At 45.7% G+C, this 27795-nt stretch overlaps 1 protein-coding gene across 1 annotated transcript in view; it reads right to left on the bottom strand.

Moving 5' to 3' along the window:
* LOC110530963 (E3 ubiquitin-protein ligase HECW1) overlaps window positions 1–27795 on the bottom strand; it is a 68753-nt gene that overhangs the window by 9666 nt on the left and 31292 nt on the right. The window contains exons 7-25 of the mRNA XM_036986005.2: window positions 26366–26508; window positions 25975–26075; window positions 24040–25398; window positions 23845–23946; window positions 15859–16009; window positions 8986–9110; window positions 8646–8779; window positions 8242–8427; window positions 7868–8002; window positions 7602–7707; window positions 7406–7502; window positions 6262–6345; window positions 6065–6168; window positions 5795–5909; window positions 5018–5131; window positions 4575–4727; window positions 4153–4251; window positions 3570–3699; window positions 3233–3379 (exon numbers count right to left, since the gene is read on the bottom strand). Coding sequence (XP_036841900.2) covers window positions 3233–3379; window positions 3570–3699; window positions 4153–4251; window positions 4575–4727; window positions 5018–5131; window positions 5795–5909; window positions 6065–6168; window positions 6262–6345; window positions 7406–7502; window positions 7602–7707; window positions 7868–8002; window positions 8242–8427; window positions 8646–8779; window positions 8986–9110; window positions 15859–16009; window positions 23845–23946; window positions 24040–25398; window positions 25975–26075; window positions 26366–26508 — 3585 coding nt within the window. The remainder of the gene's footprint in view (window positions 1–3232; window positions 3380–3569; window positions 3700–4152; window positions 4252–4574; window positions 4728–5017; window positions 5132–5794; window positions 5910–6064; window positions 6169–6261; window positions 6346–7405; window positions 7503–7601; window positions 7708–7867; window positions 8003–8241; window positions 8428–8645; window positions 8780–8985; window positions 9111–15858; window positions 16010–23844; window positions 23947–24039; window positions 25399–25974; window positions 26076–26365; window positions 26509–27795) is intronic.

Below are 27795 nucleotides of genomic sequence, written 5' to 3'. Positions count from 1 at the left end.
AGTACATCACTGGGGCCAAGCTTCCTGCCTTCCAGGACCTCTATACCAGGCGGTGTCAGAGGAAGGCCCTAAAAACTGTCAATGACTCCAGCCACCCTTGTCATAGACTGTTCTCTCTGCTACCGCACGGCAAGTGGTACCTGAGCGCCAATTCTAGTCAACAGCTTCTACCCCAAGCCATAAGACTCCTGAACATCTAGTCAAATGGCTACCCAGGCTATTTGCAGTGCCCCCCCCCCCCCCCCCCCCCTCTTTACACAACTGCTACTCTGTTGCCATCTATGCATAGTTACTATAATAACTCTACCTACATGTACCCCCCCCCCCCCACCCCCCACCCCCCATATATAGTCTCGCTATTGTTATTTTACTGCTGCTCTTTAATTACTTGTTACTTTTATCTCTTATTCTTATCCATATTTTTAAAACTGTATTGTTGGTTAGGGGCTCATAAGTAAGCATTTCACTGTAAGGTACCTGTTTTATTCAGAGCATGAGACCAATACATTTGATTAGATTTTTTAAGCTACATGTCTAAACAAAAGACTCCCCTTTGCCAGATGATTACATGACCCATCAAGTTAGCCAGTTGTGTCTAGGGTTGATTACGGTCATCTATTTTATTTAATGAACATGTTTATATGTCTAGACCAGGTATTCATTTCCCCAGGGGTACGTGCAATGCCGTTGGGGGTACATCAAATAAAAATGTGATTTTTACATTTTTTTTCCTTCACATTTTCAAACAGTCCATTTATATTTTCCAACGGGACTGTACATTTAGGTGAGTTTTTTCCCCGCCTGAGTAGCCTCGTTTTACTGCTAAAATAAACATTTTACCGTCTAGTGTTCAGCGAAATAACAACATAATGTCACATACAGGTAGCCTAGTCAAATAATTAACATCCAATCACATTAACCGTTACTCTCTCATGGGAATTCCACTAACGGTCCGTATGTAGCTGCTGCTCCTGTTGGTATCTGTACTGATGGCGCAAAAGCCATAACAGGGAGACATAGTGGAGTGGTAACGCGTGTGCAAGCAGTTGCTCTCGACGCCACTTGGGTACACTGCAGCATCCACCGAGAGGCTCTTTCTGCGAAGGGAATGCCTGACAGCTTGAGAGACGTTTTCGATGCTACAGTGAAAATGGTTAACTTTGTTAAAGCAAGGCCCCTGAACTCTCATGTATTTTCTGCACTATGCAATGATACGTGCAGCGACCATGTAAGGCTTTTACAACATACAGAAGTGCACTAGTTATCAAGGGGCAAATTATTGACACGTTTTTTTTCAATTGAGAGACGAGCTCAAAGTTTTCTTTAATCACCATAATTTTCACTTGTCTGACCGCTTGCATGATGACGAGTTTCTCACACGACTGGCCTATCTGGGTGATGTTTTTGCTCACCTGAAGGATCTGAATCTAGGATTACAGGGACTCTCCGAAAATATATTCAATGTTATGGACAAAACTGAAGCTATGACTAAGAAGGCAGAGCTCTTCTCTGTCTGCATTAACAAGGACACAGGTCTTTCCATCATTGCATGATTTTGTGTGTGCAAATGAACTCAAGCTTACGGACAATGTCAAATGTGACTTACTTTCCCGAAACGGATGACACAAACAACTGGATTCGTTATCCCTTTCATGCCCTGCCTCCAGCCCACTTGCCGATATCTGAACAAGAGAGCCTCATCGAAATTGCAACAAGCTGTTCTGTGAAAATTGAATTTAATCAGAAGCGCCTACCCGATTTCTGGATTGGTCTGCGCTCAGAGTATCCTGCCTTGGCAAATCGAGCTGTTAAGACACTGATGCCCTTTGCAACCACATACCTATGTGAGAGTGGATTCTAGTCCTCACTAGCATGAAAATGAAATACAGGCCCAGACTGTGTGTGTAAAATAATTTAAGACTCTGTCCAATACAACCCAACATTGCAGAGTTATGTGCATCCTTTCAAGCACACCCTTCTCATTAACCTGTGGTGAGTTATTCAGAATTTTCCATGAACAAATAAGGTTTTATATGTAAGATGTTTAAATAAAGAGCAAAATTATTGATTATTATTATTTTATTATTTGTGCCCTGGTCCTATGAGAGCTCTTTGTCACTTACCACGAGCCAGGTTGTGACAAAAACTCACCCTCATTCTTATGTTTAATAAATGTATTGTATAGTGTGTGTGTAGCAGGTTTACAATGATGGCAAAAAACAACATTTGAGAGTGCGCTGACCCTGGTGCTAGAGGGGGTACGCAGCTGGAGGTTGAAAGTTTGAAGGGGTACGGGACAAAAAACACGTTTGGGAACCACTGGTCTAGACAATAGTGACCCATCTACTTAGATGTGGCTGGGGGGTGGTTATAGCATTTCTTTCACACGACCCATCAATTTAGACAAGTGTGTCTGGGTAAGAATCATTTAATATTTATAAAATATTTATCTGGGCACTTTCTATTTTTGATATTGCTACTATACAAATATGCAAGTAACCATTTCACTGTACCGTTTATACCTTCTGTATCCTGTGCATGTGACAAATAAACTTTGATTTTATTTGATATAGTCTCTGTTTGCCAGATGTGTGAATGTGAAGAACCACATGACCTGCACCATAGTCAGATTAGGATATTGGCCAAGGAATAGATAGTGTATTTTTGCTACTTCTTTCACCACTTCTATTCTTGAAATCTTTGGTAGTTTACTACACTACCTTACTCACTCTGTTTAGCACATGGTCTCAAATGTGAATCCTTAACGATATGGGTGGGGCTAAGGCTTAAGAGGGTGTGAAGAAGAGCTCTCCAGTTGGTGTACCAAAACATTCAAGGGCCATTTTTTCAAAAGTGTGGTTACAAGTTTATTAACTTTCAAAGCAGAACTACTTTCCCAGTGTTCCTCAACTGCAGTGTATGATATACCATTTTCTAGCTCTGAGTTTCTACTTTTATCCAATATAAAAATCACAATTTCAAATAATTGTTTCAAATATGTAACCCAAGCCGGTCGGGTCACATATTTAGACACATTGCTCCCATCATTGATTTGGTGATTTCATTTGATAGTCATTGCATTCTAAGAAACTTTAAGAAATCCTATTTGAAGTGCAAAGTGAAAACCCTCTTAAATCATAGCAAGGCTGGAAAAACAATAAACCAAATTGGAAATATTGGGGGGAAATCATGCCATGGCCAATGGTTGTTGCCCTGAGAGTGTTTGCTCTACCTCATAGAAGCCTCTGACCAGTGCCTCTGTCTGCTGGACCACTCCTCTCTCCACCCTCCACTTCACCATGCGGTCAATGTACTCCTTCTTATTCTTTTCTGTCACATTAATGTGGGCCCCTCCAGACTTCAGCTCTCTCTCTGTTACCTGCCCACAAAGAGAGTAATATCCATATAACAATACAGACAAATCTTACAAAGGAAAAGTCCCCATGAAAGTGTACAGTATACAGTATACTGAAATATACACTGTAAAAAAAGTTATACAGTACTTCAGCTTGCTATGGGTGTATGTGTTTAGACATTGTACATTGTACGTATTAGTACTTCCCACATACCTGTCCGAAGACTTCCTCATTCACAGTGAAGGTAAGGTCCAGCACATCAGTGATGTCATTGTCTTTCATCCACTGTAGACTCTGATGGAACTCCTCATCTAGATACTCCAGATCACTCAGGTCAGTGGCTCTGCACAGGTAAACATATTTATCTCACAGATGAACACATACCTAAGAGGGTGTGAAGGTGTGGGTGTGTGGGGTTCACTAGCTATTACTGCACAAAGCAATCCATTGTCTTAAAGTCAATTAAGGGGAGTGATTAACTTTCTTTGTGTGTAAATGTAAAGGATGCTGATTCTGTCAGTTGTTCTGTCAGTAGTCTATCATCATCATCATCCAATCTGGAGAGACTTGTCTTTAGTTATCACGCTAGAAAGTCAATCTGGGTTGACTGTGTTAAGTCTAAAACTACTGGCAACATTTATGCCTGATTGCGCACTAATCAATTCTGGATAATGTTTCTTTCTTGTGTACGTGGCAGAGACATGTTTCCATATAGAATAATTGTAAAGGCCAATTCAGACAGACAGAGACAGAAACACAGACAGGCAGGTGTGCAGGCAGACAGACATAAACTCACAGTCTGAGGAGAGCCTTGTAAAAGGGCCGCGTGAAGAAGGCATCCAGGAGATATTGGTGGATCAACGCCAGTCCCAAAATACGCCCACTAAACCGGAACCTGCACAAAAACACACAGAGACAGGTCTCACACACAATTACAAATCCAATGCAATGAAAGTGTTTAGGTCTCATCACATGAGACTTCCATGAAACCCATTCATTTTCTGTCTCAAATAAGTAAACGAAGAACAAGCCCATGGTCATGTTCATTAGGACAATGGAAAACACTTGAAAACGCTTTGCAACAGAACACAACAAAGATTGTTTCTCATTTGACAAGTCAAGGTCGTCCCTCACAGTTAGTCAGTTTTCTTCCCTTTGGTGCCTAATGAACACAACCCAGGACAAGTTTAAACCCAGGACGAACAGATGTCCTCTCACCATTCCAGATGGTTCTCTACGAAGGCAGACATGGGGCTGATCTGGACGGTGTACGTGTCGTTGGCTGAGTACTCAAACAGGCCATAGTAGGGGTTGAACAGCTCCTGAGACAGCAGGAAGAAAAACTCTCTGGACGGCCCACTGTAGTCCAGCCTGACGGCGTGGGAAGAGAAGAGACCAGTTATCTGTCAGTAGCAGTCAGTGATGCTAGAAGAATGAAACAGACATGCACTATCCTCTATATAGCCCAAAAACTAGCAGTTCATTCTTTAAAAGACGAGAGGGGGTTCTTTCTTGACACATGCATTACTTTTTCAAGTAACTTAATTTAATTCCATAATTGTAAAGACATGCACTTTCATGCAATGGTTGAACTCCACAGATCAAAGTCCCTCTTTGTTGTAATGTCTGTGTTCAGGTCAATAGAAGCAGCTTTGGCTTACCCCTCCTCTCCTATGAAGGTGATGTAGAGCTTATTCCTCTGTAGTTCCTTGCGTGAGTAGGCCATGACCTGGTTAAAGGTACCCTCCAACAGGTGGTCTCTCCGGACAATAAGCCTGGAACACAACAACATCATAGGATGCTGAGCAACACAGACATGGATATACAACATGGTGCTAATTTGCACACACAACCCTAAAGTTTCTTAGAAACAGTAGGGTTGTGGCCTCCCAGGTGGCGCAGTGGTCTAGGGTACTGCATCGCAGCGCTAGCTGTGCCACCAGAAACTCTGGGTTCGCTCCCAGACTCTGTCGCAGCCGGTCGCGACTGGGAGGTCCGTGGGGCGACGCATAATTGGCCTAGTGTCGTCCGGGTTAGGGAGGGTTTGGCCGGTAGGGATATCCTTGTCTCATCGCGCACCAGCGACTCCTGTGGCGGGCTGGGCGCAGTGCGCGCTAACCAAGGTCGCCAGGTGCACGGTGTTTCCTCCGACACATTGGTGCGGCTGGCTTCCGGGTTGGATGCGCGCTGTGTTAAGAAGCAGTGCGGCTTGGTTGGATTGTGTTTCGGAGGACGAATTACTTTTGACCTTCGTCTCTCCCGAGCCCGTACGGGAGTTGTAGCGATGAGACAAGATAGTAACTAATAATTGGATACTACGAAATTGGGGAGAAAAACAGGGTAAAATTTAAAGAGAAAAGAAAAAGTAGGGTTGTATAGAGCTGTAACTATACTTGAAAAAGGTGTGAGTGATCATGTTGCTGGACAGTTTTCCTTACTTGATTTTTCCTGGGCCCTGGCCATAGCCTTTAGCCTCCAGTTTCCTGTAGAAGTTGCGTAGTTTGGCCTCAAAGTCTCTCCGGTACGGGGCAGGTGCTCTCGCTCTTGACATTCCTGTTGACAAGCGCATTCAACTCCATGACATGAGACACAGACCACACCAGGATAACCATCTGTGACGTTTTTATTTGACCAATTCTTGTGAATTAACCAAATGTGTGTACATTTTCAACCCACTATCTCTCCATTTGTCATTAGTGCAAACCCACCTGGAGAACTCTGTGGTGAAGACCCAGGTGAACAACGAGGAGAGAAGCTGAAGCCAGGATGGAAGGAGGGTGGAACATATGACATGATTTCCTCTTCAAACAAGCTGCATAGAGAACAAAAAGTCACAAAAATGAAAATAATTACAATACTACAACAGTTTTTTTTTTCAGGGGTAATATGTACAGTTGCATCCTACCTCAATAGTATAACCAGGTCTGCATCACATGCCAGTTTCTCCAGTCTTTGGGTACCCTCTGTTCTGATGTAGTGGATCTTTTCCCTGCAAGCACACATGACACTATAATCTGGACTAGACTGGGTAGGTGTGTTTTATCAAATCTGACATAGAATAGAATAACTTTATCATCTTTATTACTGTGTAACTATTCCTATAATTACAGTGTAACAAGTACTCATTAATACACCGTACTTAGGGTTACTTCAGGGTTAGGGTTGAACCGAGATGTGGACATTAATGCTAGGGTTAAGGTTAGGGTTAGGGTTAAACCGAGATGTGGACATGAAGCTAGGGTTAAGGTTAGGGTTAGGGTTGTACCGAGATGTGGACATAAAGCTAGGGTTATGGTTAGGGTTAGGGTTGTACCGAGATGTGGACATGAAGCTAGGGTTAAGGTTAGGGTTAGGGTTGTACCGAGATGTGGACATGAAGCTAGGGTTAAGGTTAGGGTTAGGGTTGTACCGAGATGTGGACATGAAGCTAGGATTAAGGTTAGGGTTAGGGTTGTGCCGAGATGTGGATATGAAGCTAGGGTTAAGGTTAGGCTTATGGTTGAACCGAGATGTGGATATGAAGCTAGGGTTAAGGTTAGGGTTAGGGTTGAACCGATATGTGGACATGAAGCTAGGGTTAAGGTTAGGGTTAGGGTTGAACCGAGATGTGGACATGAAGCTAGGGTTAAGGTTAGGGTTAGGGTTGAGGCTTGGGTTAGGGTTGTACCGGGATGTGGACATGAAGCTAGTGTTAAGGTTAGAGTTAGGGTTAGGGTTGAGGCTTGGGTTAGGGTTGTACCGGGATGTGGACATGAAGCTAGGGTTAGGGTTAGGGTTGAGGCTTGGGTTAGGGTTGAACCAGGATGTGGATATAATGCTAGGGGTAAGGTTATGGTTACTGCTATAAGTAATAATGAGTAATTACAAGACTTGTTACACTGTAATTACATGAGTAGTTACACAGTAATAAAGGCACTAATGTAAGGCGTTACCCTTTATTTCTCCCAAAGGAACCAATACAGTAGTGAGTGAGAAATATTCAGATTATCTGAATCTACAAGGTCCTTATTTGAAAAACAAATCCAATTTATCCCCCAGTGTTTATCTACCTCAGGGAATGGTTCCTGGACAGGGCTGGCTGGCGCTCTGTTAGAACTTCTAGTATTCCAGGCTGACGCAGGAAGACCACTATCTTCTCATTATAAGCTGTGAGTGGAATTGAGTTCAGAAGACAGACTTACACAACAGAAACTATATGGTAAATGTGAATTATGACTGTGTTCTTTGTGTATGTACAGTACACACCTTGTGGCACTGGGTCTGGGGGATGCTGACTCCGTATTGCTGCCACCACACTGTTCCCTGGCCGTGACAACAAGGCCACACCTCGACTACGGGAGACCTCAGAGGCCTGAAAAAATACATATGAAAAAAGGATCAGTTATAAACAAGCAAATACATAAATTAAATTCCATATTTCCATCATTCTATTACATGATTGGCCCTTATTAAACAGTTACTACACTTAAAAACAAGGAAATGTCTTCTGTGTGCTGTTTGACTCTCCTGACCTCTCCTGCGCTGTAGCTGCGTAGTCTCTGCAGGTGCTGCCTGTGGGTCAGGTGGTTGGGCAGGCAACCGTTCTGTAGGGGGATTCTGGGGTCGATGAACGTGGTCGCCCGGCTGTTGTGGTCCACAAAGAAGTTCTGGACCAAAGAGAAGATGTTACAGGTAAAAACTTACCAAAGTTAGAAACACAAATCTAAACACTGCTAGATCTGAAGGCAAATACCAAATCAATAGTATAATTAGTATACTTATTCAGCCCACCCCACCCCTCAATTTTCCCACATATTTTCCATCTTTCAACCAAGGTACAATCAGCCCTTATGTGAATAGGTGGGTGAGTTATCTGTGGATGAACTGAGGATCTTTGTCTCTGCACCTTGCCCTGAGGGTCAGTCTTGATCTCCCAGCCCCGGGGCAGTTCCAGCTGGGCGTCAGCGAAGCGGTTGAGGAATGTGACCAGGTCTCTGTTGTGCTGGTACCTCTCAAGGTTACGAGCATCTCTACGAATCTTCAGGATCATGTGCTTCAGGCACGTACTGCTGGTGAACATGCGATAGGCCCCCTGAGAAGAGAAGAAGAGCTCGGCATGACCATGGAAACTAGAAACTCCATATGCAAACAATCTGAACCAAAATGGAAGAATATTAAGCATCTGTTACTGAAGACAATACGTTACTAAGCATTGATATTGCTGTTCAAAGGGAAATTATGCTTATTTGTCAGATGAGCCATGCTGACTGTGTAGAGTTATAAATGTCCACTGGGGAGACAGGTACTCACATAGTTGGCGTGGAGGACAGTGAAGAACTCTGGGTGTGTGATGAACTTCACTGCTGGGCTCTGTAGCAGAGCTGTGATTTTCTGACTGTTGACTGGAGATGATGATGATGAGGAGGAGCTGTCTCTTCTCAGCTCTACACACACACACCAGGAGAAACAAAGGAACAATTCACTGAATGGTGACTTATGTACAATTTTGTATGTATGTAGTACTTTGATAAGTCTCTCACTAAACAGGATATGTGTAGACCCATTAGTTTTACAAAGCAAGACTACACTTAAATAGCACATCAGCTTATTGCATTCTGTAATTGTGACATTGTGGTGTGGTCCTACTCACCATTAGCCATTGGAGGAGAGTCAGTCTCACTGCTGTTGTTGTTGAGGCTTGTTCTCTCACTCCTGCTTCTGCTTTCTTCATTCTCACTCCTGTCTGTGGCCATGGTCCTCTGGATGCTCTGGTACCTGACAAACACACCAGCACACATTTACCAAACATCCAGAAATCAGAGCACCGCTGCCTGCATGTAGACCAATTCTTTAAGAGTGCAAGAAACTAGTGAACATGACTTATCATATGCTATCTCTTATCTGAGTATGTTTACATGCACAGTAATAATTTGATTCTAAACTGACTATGGCAGTAGGAAGATTATGCAGTAATCATGTAAACACATTACCTTGCTTATCTTAATTGGCGTACGGTCAACATCGAAGTAAACATAGGCAGATTAAAACAACTTGTTTTAATCTTTCAAATTATTAGAACATGTAAACATCTTAATCGGTGTTCCAGCGGTGTATTTGATCTGTGTATGTGCTAACACCAGCCGAGAGCCTCCCTCTTTAGACCGAATGAAGTGAGTTCGGAAACAACTCAATATATGCGTCTTAGAAGTAGTTTTCACATACAAACTGTATATGTGCGAACTCAGAATCAAATATGCTTCCCAGAAATAACATGGTAGAACGTGGTAGAACGTTTATTTTGATTGGTGATTTTCTGCATTTATCAGAGTGCATTCAGTATCCTGATTTCAGATCTGTCCATGGAAACAGGATTATGTGTTACGGTGAGTAAATGAGGACCCAAAAGCGAATTAACTTAAACAGAGCTTCTTTAATAACCAAACATAGGTAGGCTCAGATAGACCGGCAGATTCCGACAGGACAGGACAAGGTTACAGCAAACATGACGATAGTCTGGTTCAGGCATGAAACACAACAAACAAGAATCCGACAAGGACAGGAACAAAAACAGAGAGAGATATAGAGGTCTAATCAGAGGGAAAAAGGGAACAGGTGGGAAGAGGGGTGACGAGGTAGTTAGGAGGAGACAAGGAACAGCTGGGGGAAAGCGGGGGAGAAAAGGTAACCTAATACGACCAGCAGAGGGAGACAGGGTGAAAGGAAAGGACAGAAAGACACAACATGACAATACATGACAGTACCCCCCCACTCACCGAGCGCCTCCTGGCGCACTCGAGGAGGAAACCTGGCGGCAATGGAGGAAATCCTCGATCAGCGCACGGTCCAGCACGTCCCGAGAGGGAACCCAACTCCTCTCCTCAGGACCGTACCCCTCCCAATCTACGAGGTACTGGTGACCACGGCCCCGAGGACGCATGTCCAAAATCCTGCGGACCCTGTAGATGGGTGCGCCCTCGACAAGGATGGGGGGGGGGGGGGGGGAGACGAGCGGGGGCGCGAAGAACGGGCTTGATACAGGAGACATGGAAGACCGGGTGGACGCGACGAAGGTATCGCGGAAGAAGAAGTCGAACTGCGACAGGATTAATGACCCGAGAAATACGGAACGGACCAATGAACCGCGGGGTCAACTTGCGAGAAGCCGTCTTAAGGGGAAGGTTCTGAGTGGAGAGCCAAACTCTCTGACCGCGACAATATCTAGGACTCTTAGTTCTACGCTTATTAGCAGCCCTCACAGTCTGCGTCCTATAACGGCAAAGTGCAGACCTGACCCTCTTCCAGGTGCGCTCGCAACGTTGGACAAAAGCCTGAGCGGAGGGGACGCTGGACTCGGCGAACTGAGATGAGAACAGCGGAGGCTGGTACCCGAGGCTACTCTGAAAAGGAGATAGCCCGGTCGCAGACGAAGGAAGCGAGTTGTGGGCGTATTCTGCCCAGGGGAGCTGTTCTGACCAAGACGCAGGGTTGCGAAAAGAAAGACTGCGTAAGATGCGACCAATAGTCTGATTGGCCCGTTCTGCTTGACCGTTAGACTGGGGGTGAAAGCCGGAAGAGAGACTGACGGAAGCCCCAATCAAACGGCAAAACTCCCTCCAAAATTGAGACGTGAATTGCGGACCTCTGTCCGAAACGACGTCTGACGGAAGGCCATGAATTCTGAAAACATTCTCGATGATGATTTGTGCCGTCTCTTTAGCAGAAGGAAGCTTAGCAAGGGGAATGAAATGAGCCGCCTTAGAGAACCTATCGACAACCGTAAGAATAACAGTCTTCCCCGCTGACGAAGGCAGTCCGGTGACAAAATCTAAGACGATGTGAGACCACGGTCGAGAGGGAATGGGAAGCGGCCTGAGACGGCCGGCAGGAGGAGAGTTACCGGACTTAGTCTGCGCGCAGACCGAACAAGCAGCCACGAAACGACGCGTATCATGCTCCCGGGTGGGCCACCAAAAACGCTGGCGAATGGAAGCAAGCGTACCCCGAACGCCAGGGTGGCCGGCTAACTTGGCAGAGTGAGCCCACTGAAGAACGGCCAGACGAGTAGGAACGGGAACGAAAAGAAGGTTCCTAGGACAAGCGCGCGGCGACGGAGTGTGAGTGAGCGCTTGCTTTACCTGCCTCTCAATTCCCCAGACAGTCAACCCGACAACACGCCCCTCAGGGAGAATCCCCTCGGGGTCAGTGGAGGCTACTGAAGAACTGAAGAGACGAGATAAAGCATCAGGCTTGGTGTTCTTAGAGCCCGGACGATAAGAAATCACGAACTCGAAACGAGCGAAAAACAGCGCCCAACGCGCCTGACGCGCATTAAGTCGTTTGGCAGAACGGATGTACTCAAGGTTCCTATGGTCAGTCCAAACGACAAAAGGAACGGTCGCCCCCTCCAACCACTGTCGCCATTCGCCTAGGGCTATCCGGATGGCGAGCAGTTCGCGGTTTCCCACATCATAGTTACGTTCCGACGGCGACAGGCGATGAGAAAAATACGCGCATGGGTGGACCTTGTCGTCAGAGAGGGAGCGCTGAGAAAGAATGGCTCCCACGCCCACCTCTGACGCGTCAACCTCGACAACGAACTGTCTAGAGACGTCAGGTGTAACAAGGATAGGAGCGGATGTAAAACGATTCTTGAGGAGATCAAAAGCTCCCTGGGCGGAAACGGACCACTTAAAGCACGTCTTGACAGAAGTAAGGGCTGTGAGAGGAGCTGCCACCTGACCGAAATTACGGATGAAACGACGATAGAAGTTCGCGAAGCCGAGAAAGCGCTGCAGCTCGATGCGTGACTTAGGGGCGGGCCAATCAATGACAGCTTGGACCTTAGCGGGATCCATCTTAATGCCTTCAGCGGAAATAACAGAACCGAGAAATGTGACGGAGGAGGCATGAAAAGTGCACTTCTCAGCCTTCACAAAAAGACAATTCTCTAAAAGGCGCTGGAGGACACGTCGAACGTGCTGAACATGAATCTGGAGTGACGGTGAAAAAATCAGGATATCGTCAAGGTAAACGAAAACAAAGATGTTCAGCATGTCTCTCAGGACATCATTGACTAATGCCTGAAAGACAGCTGGAGCGTTAGCGAGGCCGAAAGGAAGAACCCGGTATTCAAAGTGCCCTAACGGAGTGTTAAACGCCGTCTTCCACTCGTCCCCCTCCCTGATGCGCACGAGATGGTAAGCGTTACGAAGGTCCAACTTAGTGAAAAACCTGGCTCCCTGCAGGATCTCGAAGGCTGAAGACATAAGAGGAAGCGGATAACGATTCTTCACTGTTATGTCATTCAGCCCTCGATAATCTATGCAGGGGCGCAGAGACCCGTCCTTCTTCTTGACAAAAAAAAACCCCGCTCCGGCGGGAGAGGAGGAGGGGACTATGGTACCGGCGTCAAGAGCTACAGACAAATAATCCTCGAGAGCCTTACGTTCGGGAGCCGACAGAGAGTATAGTCTACCCCGGGGGGGAGTGGTTCCCGGAAGGAGATCAATACTACAATCATACGACCGGTGTGGAGGAAGAGAGGTGGCCCTGGACCGACTGAACACCGTGCGCAGATCGTGATATTCCTCCGGCACCCCTGTCAAATCACCAGGCTCCTCCTGTGAAGAAGAGACAGAGGAAACAGGAGGGATAGCAGACATTAAACATTTCACATGACAAGAGACGTTCCAGGAGAGGATAGAATTACTAGACCAATTAATGGAAGGATTATGACAAACTAGCCAGGGATGGCCCAAAACAACAGGTGTAAAAGGTGAACGAAAAATTAAAAAAGAAATGGTTTCGCTATGATTACCAGAAACAGTGAGGGTTAAAGGTAGCGTCTCACGCTGAATCCTGGGGAAAGGACTACCATCCAGGGCGAACAAGGCCGTGGACTCCCTTAACTGTCTGAGAGGAATGTCATGTTCCCGAGCCCAGGTCTCGTCCATAAAACAGCCCTCCGCCCCAGAGTCTATTAAGGCACTGCAGGAAGCTGACGAACCGGTCCAGCGTAGATGGACCGACAAGGTAGTGCAGGATCTTGAAGGAGAGACAGGAGTAGTAGCGCTCACCAGTAGCCCTCCGCTTACTGATGAGCTCTGGCTTTTACTGGACATGAAGTGACAAAATGACCAGCAGAACCGCAATAGAGACAGAGGCGGTTGGTGATTCTCCGTTCCCTCTCCTTAGTCGAGATGCGGATACCTCCCAGCTGCATAGGCTCAGCTCCCGAGCCGGCAGAGGAAGATGGTAGTGATGCGGAGAGGGGGGCGACGGAGAGCGCGAGCTCCTTTCCACGAGCTCGGTGACGAAGATCAACCCGTCGCTCAATGCGAATAGCGAGTTCAATCAAGGAATCCACGCTGGAAGGAACCTCCCGGGAGAGAATCTCATCCTTTACCTCTGCGCGGAGACCCTCCAGAAGACGAGCGAGCAAGGCCGGCTCGTTCCAGCCACTGGAGACAGCAAGAGTGCGAAACTCAATAGAGTAGTCTGTTATGGATCGATTGCCTTGACATAGGGAAGACAGGGCCCTGGAAGCCTCCTCCCCAAAAACAGATCGATCAAAAACCCGTATCATCTCCTCCTTAAAGTCCTGATACTGGTTAGTACACTCAGCCCTTGCCTCCCAGATTGCCGTGCCCCACTCACGAGCCCGTCCAGTAAGGAGAGATATGACGTAGGCGACACGAGCAGTGCTCCTGGCGTAAGTGTTGGGCTGGAGAGAAAACACAATATCACACTGGGTGAGGAACGAGCGGCATTCAGTGGGCTCCCCAGAGTAACACGGCGGGTTATTGATTCTGGGCTCCGGAGATTCGAAAGCCCTGGAAGTGGCCGGTGGATCGAGGCGGAGATGGTGAACCTGTTCTGTGAGGTTGGAGACTTGGGTGGCCAGGGTCTCAACGGCATGTCGAGCAGCAGACAATTCCTGCTTGTGTCTGCCTAGCATCGCTCCCTGGATCCCGACGGCTGAGTGGAGAGGATCCGAAGTCGCTGGGTCCATTCTTGGTCGGATTCTTCTGTTACGGTGAGTAAATGAGGACCCAAAAGCGAATTAACTTAAACAGAGCTTCTTTAATAACCAAACATAGGTAGGCTCAGATAGACCGGCAGATTCCGACAGGACAGGACAAGGTTACAGCAAACATGACGATAGTCTGGTTCAGGCATGAAACACAACAAACAAGAATCCGACAAGGACAGGAACAAAAACAGAGAGAGATATAGAGGTCTAATCAGAGGGAAAAAGGGAACAGGTGGGAAGAGGGGTGACGAGGTAGTTAGGAGGAGACAAGGAACAGCTGGGGGAAAGCGGGGGAGAAAAGGTAACCTAATACGACCAGCAGAGGGAGACAGGGTGAAAGGAAAGGACAGAAAGACACAACATGACAATACATGACATTATGAGGGTATTGGGGTGTTGGTTTAACATGGAATTATGAATCGTTCTTCTTACAAAGCATGTCAACGTTTTAATCAAACTATTATAGTAATCTGACTATCAACAATAATTGCATTATTGTGTGCATGTAACCGTACTCATTGAGTCTATGCAGTCAAATCCAGCTTGAAAGGTCACAATTTGTCTGCCAGTAATATTTAGTGCAGATTCTTAACTGCCCGTAGGGATAAAATACAGTTGTATTCTATTGAATATGGACTTTTGTTATTGAATTCAATGTTAATTCATCCAGAGAAGAGGGGCAGAACTCAAGCTTATACTCACAAAGCCCCAGAGAGAGAGGAATTGAATTTGAGACCATTGATCAATGGATTATACCACCATAATAGTCTTCTACACATGTAAAGTCTGACAATGAAAAAGATCTCTGACACAGCCCCGACACTGTCCACTGCTCATGCTTCCAATTGGACACGCTTCTCATTCCAGACACACACAGCGAATTCCACCAGCGCAGCAATAATGAATTTCTTCTCCCTCCCTTTCTGTCTCCCCAATCCCATTAAGAGATTTTAATGCACTGCAGTTGTATAATAACACTTATGCAATAACACTTATTCACAGCCTGTTCTGCACATTTCTCATTTGATTTTTACTGTCAAGTAATTCTTTCTCCATCCAAAATATCTCAGGCATTTGATAGAGAGTTCTTCTGGTAATGGCTCTAATATTAGCCCCGCCAAAAAATCACACCTTACATAGCAAGCAGCCACAGCACATACCAAATGTTCAGCACACAAAATATATTGGTATCAGAGATTCAATCATTTGATCTTAATACAGAACTCCCCAATACTCATAAAGAACTGAACCATTTATATGAAAATCATCCAAAAAACAAAGAGCCTTTACATTCTTCCTACAACCACCAAATGGCCCTATATAATGCATGTTTTCAGTTGTGCTTTTTGAACATTAAATAAAGAAACAATTCCAAAAGTATCGTAGTGACTTCAAAAAAAGTGGAGTGACTACAACATGACTACAGAACTGTGTTTTGGACACTGTCTCCCTAGCTCTCTTCTCTTTCTTACCCTCTACCCCTTCACTCACCTTCTATTGAGCTGTTCCATCTGCTGAACGGATCCGGACCTCCTCATGCCGTCGGGCGTGGCTGCTGAAGTGGGTCTCTGCCACGTGGTGGTCCTGTTGATGTGGTCCACATAGAACACACGACCATGGCTGTCCACACGTGCCTCCCAGTCTACACACACACACACACACACACACACACACACACACACACACACACACACACACACACACACACACACACACACACACACACACACACACACACACACACAAGCAAACAAGAAAATGCACATCCAGAGGTGGCACTCCTAGTGGCCAGTGATTTTAATGCAAGGAAACTAAAATTGGTCTTACCTCATTTTTACCAGCATGTCACCTAGAGGTGAAATAACTCTAGATCACCTTTACTACACACAAATCTGAAATCTGACCATAACTCTATCCTTCTGATTCCTGCTTACAAGCAAAAACTCAAACAGGAAGTACCAGTGATGTGTTCAATACAGAAGTGGTCCAATGAAGCAGATGCTTAGCTACAGGACTGTTTCGCTAGCACAGATGGGAATATGTTCCGGGATTCGTCCAATAACATTGAGGAGTTTACCACATCAGTCACTGGCTTCGTTAATAAGTGCATCGACAACATCATCCCCACAGTGATTGTATGTACAATATTAGTCAAAAGTTTGTACACACCTACTCATTTAAGTGTTTTTCTTTATTTTGATCGTAGCGGGATTTCTTATAAGTGTCTAGATTCGTGTCCCGCTCCTTGAAAGCGTCAGCTCTAGACTTTAGCTCAGTGGGGATGTTGCCTGTAATCCATGGCTTCTGGTTGGGATATGTACAGTACCAGTCAAAAGTTTGGACACACCTACTAATTTCAGTGTTTTTCTTTATTTTTACTATGTTCTACATTTTAGAATAATAGTGAATACATAAAAACTATGAAATAACACATATGGAATCATGTAGTAACCAAAAAATATATTTTATATTTGAGATTCTTCAAAATAGCCAAGCTTTGCCTTGAATAGCCAAGCTTTGCCTCATAAGCTTTACCTTTGCACACTCTTGGCATTCTCTTAACCAGCTTAATGAGATAGTCACCTGGAATGCATTTCAATTAACACGTGTGTCTTGTTAAGTTCATTTGTGCAATTTCTTTCCTTCTTAATGTGTTTGAGCCAATCAATTGTGTTGTGACAAGGTAGGGGTAGTACAGTCGTGGCCAAAAGTTTTGAGAATGACACAAATATACATTTTCACAAAGTCTGCTGCCTCAGTTTGTATGATGGCAATTTGCATATACTCCAGAATGTTATGAACATTCAGATGAATTGCAATTAATTCCAAAGTCCCTCTTTGCCACGCAAATGAACTGAATCCCCCCAAAAGAATTCACTGCATTTCAGCCCTGCCACAAAAGGACCAGCTGACATCATGTCAGTGATTCTCTCGTTAACACAGGTGTGAGTGTTGACGAGGACAAGGCTGGAGATCACTCTGTCATGTTGATTGAGTTCGAATAACAGACTGGAAGCTTAAAAAGGAGGGTGGTGCTTGGAATCATTGTTCTTCCTCTGTAAAATATGGTCACCTGCAAGGAAACACATGCCGTCATCATTGCTTTGCACAAAAAGGGCTTCACAGGCAAGGATATTGCTGCCAGTAAGATTGCACCTAAATTAACCATTTATCGGATCATCAAGAACTTCAAGGAGAGCGGTTCAATTGTTGTGAAGAAGTCTTCAAGGCACCCAAGAAAGTCCACCAAGCACCAGGACCGTCTCCTAAAGTTGATTCAGATACGGGATCGGGGCTACACTAGTACAGAACTTACTCAGGAATGGCAGCAGGCAGGTGTGAGTGCATCTGCACGCACAGTGAGGCGTAGACTTTTGGAGGATGGCCTGGTGTCAAGAAGGGCAGCAAAGAAGCCACTTCTCTCCAGGGAAAAACATCAGGGACAGACTGATATTCTGCAAAAGGTACAGGGATTGGACTGCTGAGGACTGGGGTAAAGTAATTTTCTCTGATGAATCCCCTTTCCGATTGTTTGGGGCATCTGGAAAAAAGCTTGTCCGGAGAAGACAAGGTGAGCGCTACCATCAGTCCTGTACCATACCAACAGTAAAGCATCCTGAGACCATTCATGTGTGGGGTTGCTTCTCAGCCTCAGACAATTTTGCCTAAGAACACAGCCATGAATAAAGAATGGTACCAACACATCCTCCGAGATCAACGTCTCCCAACCATCCAGGAACAGTTTGGTGACGAACAATGCCTTTTCCAGCATGATGGAGCACCATGCCATAAGGCAAAAGTGATAACTAAGTGGCTCGGGGAACAAAACATCGATATTTGAGGTAATGCCGTCCCTTGTAGGGGTGCGTCACTTGAGTGGGTTGAGTCATTGACGTGATCTTCCTGTCTGGGTTGGCGCCCCCCCCTTGGGTTGTGCCATGGCGGAGATCTTTGTGGGCTATACTCGGCCTTGTCTCAGAATGGTAAGTTGGTGGTTGAAGATATCCCTCTAGTGGTGTGGGGGTCGTGCTTTGGCAAAGTGGGTAGGGTTATATCCTTCCTGTTTGGTCCTGTCCGGGGGTATCATTGGATAAGGCCACAGTGTCTCCTGACCCCTCCTGTCTCAGCCTCCAGTATTTATGCTGCAGTAGTTTATGTGTCGGGGGGCTAGGGTCAGTTTGTTATATCTGGAGTACTTCTCCTGTCTTATCTGGTGTCCTGTGTGAATTTAAGTATGCTCTCTCTAATTCTCTCTTTCTTTCTCTCTCTCGGAGGACCTGAGCCCTAGGACCATGCCTCAGGACTACCTGGCATGATGATTCCTTGCTGTCCCCAGTCCACCTGGCCGTGCTGCTGCTCCAGTTTCAACTGTTCTGCCTGCGGCTATGTAATCCTGACCTGTTCACCGGACGTACTACCTGTCCCAGACCTGCTGTTTTCAACTCTCTAGAGACAGCAGGAGTGGTAGAGATACTCTTAATTATCGGCTATGAAAAGCCAACTGACATTTACTCCTGAGGTGCTGACTTGCTGCACCCTCGACAACTACTGTGATTATCATTATTTGACCATGCTGGTCATTTATGAATGTTTTAATGTTTGAACATTTGAACATCTTGGCCATGTTCTGTTATAATCTCCACCCGGCACAGCCAGAAGAGGACTGCACACCTCATAGCCTGGTTCCTCTCTAGGTTTCTTCCTAGGTTTTGGCCTTTTCTAGGGAGTTTTTCCTAGCCACCGTGCTTCTACACCTGCATTGCTTGCTGTTTGGGGTTTTAGGCTGGGTTTCTGTACAGCACTTTGAGATATCAGCTGATGTACGAAAGGCTATATAAATACATTTGATTTGATTTATTTCGGGTCCATGGCCAGGAAACTCCCCAGACCTTAGTCCCATTGAGAACTTGTGGTCAATCCTCAAGAGGCGGGTACAAACAAAAACCCACAAATTCTGACAAACGCCAAGCATTGATTATGCAAGAATGGGCTGCCATCATTCAGGATGTGGACCAGAAGTTAATTGACAGCATGCCAGGGCAGATTGCAGAGGTCTTGAAAAAGAAGGGTCAACACTGCAAATTTTGACTCTGCATCAACTTCATGTAATTGTCAATAAAAGCCTTTGACACTTGTGAAATGCTTGTAATTATATTTCAGTATTCCATAGTAACATCTGACAAAAATATCTAAAGACACTGAGGCAGCAGACTTTGTGAAAATTAATATTTGTGTCATTCTCTAAACCCTTTGGCCAAGAGTGTATACAGAAGATCAGGAAACAGACTCCAGTGTCAAATCTGCTGAATTGGAGAATCGCCTCTTGAATCGGGGCAACAGCGTTCAGGTCCCGAAAGATGCAGGTATAAGGGCTGGAATACTTGACAGAGAGAACTTGTTGCGAAGGTGAGTGCCTTGTGATACATCAGAGAGAGTGTATTCTGTTACAAAATACAACACTGAAGCAGAGAACATTAAGAATCATCCAAAGTGATATGCTACTACGCCAAGTCTTCCCTGAGCCACCAGTCATACGCTTGTCCGACCCTAGATGTCCGACCCTAAGTGACAAATTAGTCCACAGTTATCTTCCTGGGGACTCTCAAAAAACTTGGCTGGACCACAAACCCAGATGTAACCAGTGCAACCATTGCAGAAATATTGCACAGAATAAGTATTTTGTTGACACAGCTTCTAAAATGGAGTATTACGTCAAGCATTTCATTAACTGCAAAACCACTCATGTCATCTATAGATTGGAATGTCCACAGTGCAAGGTGTTCTACATTGGACGGACAAAGAGACGCTTTCAAGACTGCTTAGTGGAACACAAGTACGCCATGCGGGTAGGCAATGAAGACTACCCCATGCCAAGGCACTACAAGTCCTTACACCATGGCAACCCTGACTCCCTACAAGCTATGGGTATTGATCATGTTCCGGCCTCAATTAGAAAAGGGGACCGACCGTCTTAAACAGTTAAACCAAAGGGAAAGTTTTGGAATTTACAAACTACAGGCCACTAAGTACCCTGGTTTAAATGAAGATATGGATTTACAAACTACAGGCCACTAAGTACCCTGGTTTAAATGAAGATATGGATTTACAAACTACAGGCCACTAAGTACCCTGGTTTAAATGAAGATATGGATTTACAAGCTACAGGCCACAAAGTACCCTCGTTTAAATGAAGATATGGATTTCTCACCCTTCCTGTAGGGTAGTGATAGGTCCATTTGCTGTCATCTAGTGGACATTTTTCTCAATTTCCCTCAGCTATGTTTAGACTGTTGTTGTTCATGTTTGATGTGTTCGAGTGTACTATGGAATATATTGCTCTCTTATTCTTGACACTTCTCCTAGTCATATTTAAGGTTATAACTACCTTTCTAGGCGTTCTGATACTTCTAGCTTGGAGTTACATTTTTTGATAACATAGCTACAGTATTTAACTTTTTAATGTGTATAATATTGCTTACTAGGTGTGTCCAATCAATTTTGCAACCAGTCCCTCTTTAAATTATGGCTAATTGGAAAAGCTGTTCAAAAGAGGACATTGTATTATTTCTTTGTACCCACTGACGAAGGCCATGCAGCTGAAACGCGTCAGATTATTAAAATTGTGTTTCTATTGAACATGCCATACAAATAAAGGCATTTTAATTAATTATATGAAGAGTGCCTTTGTCCTTCTTTCTTTTTAAGGTACACTTGTTAATTGACATGCATTCCAGGTGACTACCTCAAAGCTGGTTGAGAGAATGCCAACAGTGTGCAAAGCTGTCATCAAGGCAAAGGGTGGCTACTTTGAAGAACCTCAAATATAAAATATATTTTTATTTGGTTAATACATGATACATGATTCCATATGTGTTATGTAATAGTTGTGATGTCTTCACTATTATTCTGCAATGTAGAAAATAGTAAAAATAAAGAAAAACCCTGAAATTAGTAGGTGTGTCCAAACTTTTGACTGGTACTGTACATGTCCCAACCAGAAGCCACGGATTACATGCAACATCCCCACTGAGCAAAAGTCTAGAGCTGCCGCTTTCAAGGAGCGGGAAACTAATCCAGACACTTATAAGAAATCCTGCTACGATCTTTGACAAGCCATTAAACCCTCAAATATCAGTACAGGACTAAGATTGAATCCTACTACAATGGCTCTGACACTCGTTAGATGTGGCAAGGCTTGCAGACTATCACTGATTACAAAGGGAAACCCTGCCGTGAGCTGCCCAGTGACACAAGCCTATCAGATGAGCTAAATCCCTTCTATAACCACTATGATTATTATTTGACCCTGCTGGTCATTTATGAATGTTTTAACATCTTGAAAAACAATCTAGCCTTGTACTCCTATAATCTCCATTGGGACAGCCAGAAGAGGACTGGACAACCCTCAGAGTCTGGTTCCTCTCTAGGTTTTGTCCTAGGTTCCTTCTACTTGCTTGCTTTTTGGGTTTTTAGGCTGGGTTTCTGTATAAGCACTTTGTGACATCTGCTGATGTAAAAAGGGCTTTATAAATACATTTGATTGATATGCTCGCATCGAGGCAAGCGACACTGAACTATGCATGAGAGCACCAGCTGTTCTGGACGACTGTGTTCTCTTGCTCTCCGTAGCAGGACAATTTGTGACTTGTTTTGGTAATCAGTGGCTGTATCGGAGGAGGAGTGGTTTCATTTATTTTCTGAATGTATTTCACCAGCTTCTCAGGCTCAATCTCAGAATGCTTCATTCTGTAGCTAGAGGACTCCTGATATCTCCAGGAGTGGTAAGTATAATTTATTTTGTCTTTATCTGTTGTGGTCTAGTACTATCTTTTTTGCTAGCTAGGGCCATCTACTTTAAGTGCTACATGTCTTCCCAGTGGCCTACTTGGTGTGTGAACTGCTGACTGCTCATAATTTAAAGATAGTTGTGACACATCAACCAGGATCAAAGGGCAGGGCAATTTGTAAATTGTTTTGGTAATCAGTGGCTGTATTGAACGGGGAGTGATGTCACCTCTTCTAGGCAATCAGCAATTACTACAGGGAGGTGTGCTCTCCACCTCTGCTAGGCAATTAACAATTAGTGTTAGTTCTTCAGTTTCCCCTGATTTCTCAGTGGCAACTGTATGCGACAGTCATGTCAGTGGCAGTTTTGTTGTGAAACTAAGACCGTCGCCAAAACATAGACTGTTCTGCAGAGTTATTCAAGGAAGGCTCCACACCACTCTCTCACTTGAGTATCTTACCCAGCTATTTACAGATCATCCCATTTCTCTTTTGTATCTTTGTCAACTATGTGTGTGTTTTCTATACCTGTTCACACCTCTCCCTGTAGGCTTTACAGATGCTCTCCACACCTTGGCTGCAACCCTTCTAATTTAGTGTACAGCATTTGGGCAGCATTTGAAACTGCCCATCTGCGGTAAAGAATGACAAGTTCATCTCAGCCTACGCTGCCATTCAGTCCTTTGACGTTTTGGCCCTGACGGAGACATGGATCACCCCAGAGAACACAACAGATGCTCTTTCTTCATCTGACTATGTTTTCTCTCATAGTCCGAGAGCAAGTGGGAATTTTCTCTTTTCTCTTTCCTCCCTCTCTCACCTGTCCATCTCCTCATTTGAATCCCGTGCTTCACTTAAACTTGTCCACTCAAGCTTAACATTATTGTCATCTATCGCCCAACAGGTGCCCTTGGAAAGTTCCTCAATAGGCTTGACACCTTGATAAGCTAATTTCCTGACGATGGCGTCTGCCTTTGATTAATTTCTTTCCAACTCTCTCCTTCCTCTTTGCCTCTTTTGACCTCACCATTTCCCAAACCTCTCCAACTCACCAGGCAGGCAATACACTTGACCTCATCTTTACTAGAGGCTGCTCGTCTTCTAATCTCACTCCAAACCCCCCCCCCCATTCTCTGATCACTACTTTGTTTCCTTTTCTCCCTTTCCTCCAACCCTAAACACTCAGCCGCTACCTAGATGGTCATGCGCTGTCGCAGGACCTATCATCCTTTCACTCCCTCCTCTCTACCTTCTCTTCCTCTGTATCCACTTCTAAAGCCACTTTCTACCACTCAACATTTCAAGCTTCTACCTCTAACCCTAGGGAACTCTTTTCCACCTTCTCCTTCCTTCTTAATCCTCCATCCCTCCCCCTCCCTCCGCCCTCTCTGCGGACGACTTTGTCTCCACTTTGAAAAAAAGGGTGACAACATCTGCTACCCTATTGAGTCCACTGGTCACACAGAACTACCCTACACCTTGAACTCTTTCTCCCCTCTCTCTCTGGATGACATCATGCAACTAGTGAGATCTGGCTGCCCGACAACCTGCGCGCTTGACCCCATCCCCTCCTCCCTTCTCCAGACCTCTGGATCTCAGATCTCTAGAGACCTTCTCCCATTCCTCATGCATATTCCTTGTTTATCAACAAGGAATATGCATGATTTGACAACATCTATACCAAATGCTTACTTGGTGGCAGTGGTTCATCGATGGTGGGGTAGTGATGAGAATCAGGACGCAGAGCAGGAAGCTGGCTAACTGGAGGATGACTGGAAGGTAAGGGACAATCTCCTATGGGACGACAAAAACAGGTCAGTCTACCCTAAGTTATCCAAACTACATCTCCATATCTCAAGTTAGTATTCAGTGAGGAGATCAACTCACGTCCTATCCTCCCACTGGGCCCAGCCACGGGTGATTCTCCATTTCCCATGAAGCTCTGGGGGCTCTGGACCTGCGTGGATGGGGCCTCTTGCCATTGGGGCATGCCATCCCCTGGCTCCCTGCTCTCTGCCCCGCTCACTTCCATGTCCTCATCCTCTTGGGAGGAGAAAGCACTGCTCCCCTCAGATGTCCTGCTTGCAGCCAGTAGAGGTGCCCGGGTGTGGCCTACTCGGCCCTCGTAGCATGAGCTACTACAGCAGGGCTCCATGTCATCCTCGTCGGACACTCTCTGGTGACCCCTGACCTGGCCCTGGGGGTGGCGGCCCTTGCTGTCCAGCAGCAGGGCCAGGTCGGACAGACGCTCAATGGACAGGCTGCGGGGAAGGGTCCTCCTTGGGCCAGGGGTCAGGGGCTCGGCCTTCTCATCCTCTTCTGAGCCATCCTGGTCCCTGGGGCTTAGCTGGTCAGGGCCTGGGTCTGGGTCTGGATCTGGGTCCAAGTCGGACTCCATCTCAGCCTCAGCCTGCTCTCCCTCCCCGTCCTCCTGGGTTTCTGGCTGGGCAGAGGGCAAGCTGTGGAGGAGGTGGTGGATGCGGATGTAGTGTGAGCGAGGGGTTTCAGGCTCCCCGCAAGCCGAGGCGATGACTGTCTCCAGCTCGGACACAGGCAGGGAGCAGGGCCGGTTCTTACGTCTAGGGGTGGTCCTGACGCGCAGGGAGCAGCAGTCCTCGTCTCCCTCTTCCTGCCCCACTGCCTGCTGTTCTGCTGGCCCTCGAGAGGCTCCAAACACTGCACTCTCCATGTCCTGCACTACAGCAGAGTGTACTGCAGAGCTGAACTGACCCTCTACTGGGGCACTTTCCACCCCCTCTGCCCACTCAGCCTCCTGCCCAATAGCCCTCTGCTCCTCTGGGACAGCAGGCTGAGGACTAGTGGGGGTCTGCTGGTCCCCTTCCTCACTGTTCTCCTCTACCGTGGGTAGCTTCTCTGCAGAAACAGCTACAGCCACAACCGCCTCCCCATGGGCACCATGGACTTCTGGTTCGCTTGGTTCTGTTTTTAGGGCCTCGGCTCGGGAACAGCCAGGCCCTGAGTCTCCATCTCCATCTGTGGGCTGCTTTGAACTCGAAGGCCTTGCTGGATCCCCCTCCATAGGAGTGTCAGTATCTGTATCCCCTCCAATAGGGAGTTCTGGAGCTCCAGTATATTCCTCCTCATCCATGGGGAGTTCAGGAGCCCCCGGATCCAGGCTCATGGTGTCCTCTGCCTGGCCTTGGGCCTGGGAGGACTGGCCTTCCCCTAGGTTCTCCTGCACAGCGGCACACTCAGGCTCCGTGCTGAGAGACATGTCCTCATCATCTGCAGGGGGAGAACAGAGCTCATTACCTCACAGTCAGGGGCCTGGCTACGACACAGTAGGGCATATCCACATTAACTCACACTCTTTTAACTCTTAATAGACTATTCTGTTTCTGCTATGGTATGTCAATAAATATAAAATATTGTATAGACCGAAGCAGCATGACAATATGGCACATGGCAATACCAGAATAATCAATGCTTAATATCTGCCTGTCCAAACCTAGATATGACAGTTGATATTTACAGACATACAGTAGATATTATATATTCTAATTGTCCTACCTCTGTATTAAGAAACAGACTAATTGAACCTAAATGAGAGGAAGAAGACAAACAGGATGTGAACAAACCTGGGTTCAAATACTATGTGTTTCTGTTAAAAAACTTTGAGTTTTGATTGAGCCTACTGAGAGAACCAGATGGGTGGGGTTTGTAACTGTGGGACTATTCCCTGAGCTCCATTACGCCAGGCAAGTTTGATCAAGTGCAGATAAAGTGTTTGAAGGAAAACTAGTATTATTTGAACCCAGGTCTGGATGTGTGTGAGATGATGTGTGTGAGAGAAAAAGGAACCTGGATGAATGGAGGAAGTGATCTCAAATCTGAACTGCAGCTGTCCACTGACATGTTCCGTCGGCAGCCTTCGGCCCAGTGTGTAGCTGACCACACGGTCACTATGGAGGAGGAAAGAAAGAGGGGAGGGAGAGAGGAGAGGTGAGAGATAAAGAGAGGGGGGTGAGAGAGGGAGAAAGGGAGAGAAAGAAAGGGAGGTGAACATAGGGTGAAGGGGGGGGGGGGGGGGGGGGGGATTCAAGAGGGAGTTACTTTATGATTCAACCCCCCCCACATTTTGGTGTTTGCCCTGAATTAGAGGGCTCTTGTAAAGGGTTTCCAAAATATCAACTCATAAGCATTTGATTATCCTGATAATCCTATGAGCGTCCTGTTTATTCCTGAGCCATACCCAATAGCATGCTTCTCCAGTAGCCGCTGCACAGGCATGGACAGCTTGCCCAGGAAACGTTTGATGATGGGACGACTCTTGGCAAACTTATCTTTCACCTCGATCTCCAGAACGTCCGTGGGCAGAGACACAAAGTTGAAGCGCTGAGGAGAGCGAGAAAGACATAGAATCCATTTTTAAATGCCTGTATAGGGGCTGTGTGTAAGTATGCGTGTAGTGTTAGAGATGCGTGTCACTGTGAGATGCTTGTGTAGTTGTTAGTAGTATTGAAAACACTTGCAGCTACAGGAAACAAAGAGGGAGCTATCCATGGTGCTGAACTCAAAGTAAGACTAAGGTTAACTTTGGAATGGAGGGAATAATAGATATGACACAATGCATTACCCAACCATGTGTAACCTCAAATGACAGTGATGCCAAAATGTAAAGGTAAAGAAAAAATGAAACCTCTTTAATTAAATTGGACATTTTAATTTAAATCATTTTTTAAATTCACCCTGTGATCTCTATAACATATGAGCTATGAACTGGCATCCCTCCAGATATCTCTATATCTCTACATTAACTGACCTCTATGGTTGTAGCTTACTGTACTGTTCTGTAGTGTACTGTGCTGTTCTGTACTTGTAACAGAACATCAATGCATCAGATATCACTGGCTCAGTATTACAGTAGATGCCTGCCTAAAGCATACAGCGAGCATGTTTGCATGCATTTTTTAAATCATTGTCCTAAATTGCAGGTCATATAGTAAAGGGATGTAAAAGTAGTCCATAATGTATACATACAATAGATATAGGATCTGTGGTAGTGGTAGTAGCAATAGTAGAAGAGGCAGTAGCAGTGGAGGCTCCTCAGAGGATGAAAGGGAAGCCCATCCTCAGTGACTTTCATAAAAATATAAATAGTGAAACAATTAAAATGTTCCCTTACATTGGTACCCCAGGAAATTTGAGGTTTTATTACATACAGTCGGGAGGAACTACTGGAAATAAGAGCAACGTCAACTCACCATCATTACGACCAGGAATGCGACTTTCCCGAAGCGGATCCTGTTTTGCCCACCACCCAGGACAATGGATCGGATCCCAACCAGCAAACCAAAACAACGACGCCGTAAAAGGGGCAGACGAAGCGGTCTTCTGGTCAGGCTCCGGAGACGGGCACATCGTGCACCGCTCCCGAGCATACTACTCGCCAATGTCCAGTCTCTTACTACAAAGTTTGATGAAATCTGAGCAAGGGTAGCATTCCAGAGAGACATCAGAGACTGTAACATTCTTTGCTCCACGGAAACATGGCTCACTCGAGACACGCTATCGAAGTCGGTACAGCCAGCTGGTTTCTTCACGCATCGCACCGAGAGAAACTAGCATCTTTCTGGTAGAAGAGGGGCGGGGGGGGGGGGGGGGGGGGTATGCCTTATGATT

Source organism: Oncorhynchus mykiss, chromosome 8 (genome assembly GCF_057628025.1).
Source record: "Oncorhynchus mykiss isolate SJ-2025 chromosome 8, ASM5762802v1, whole genome shotgun sequence".
Classification (NCBI taxonomy): domain Eukaryota; kingdom Metazoa; phylum Chordata; class Actinopteri; order Salmoniformes; family Salmonidae; genus Oncorhynchus; species Oncorhynchus mykiss.
Note: the sequence above shows the minus strand (reverse complement) of the source record. Positions and strands in the feature narration are given on the sequence as shown.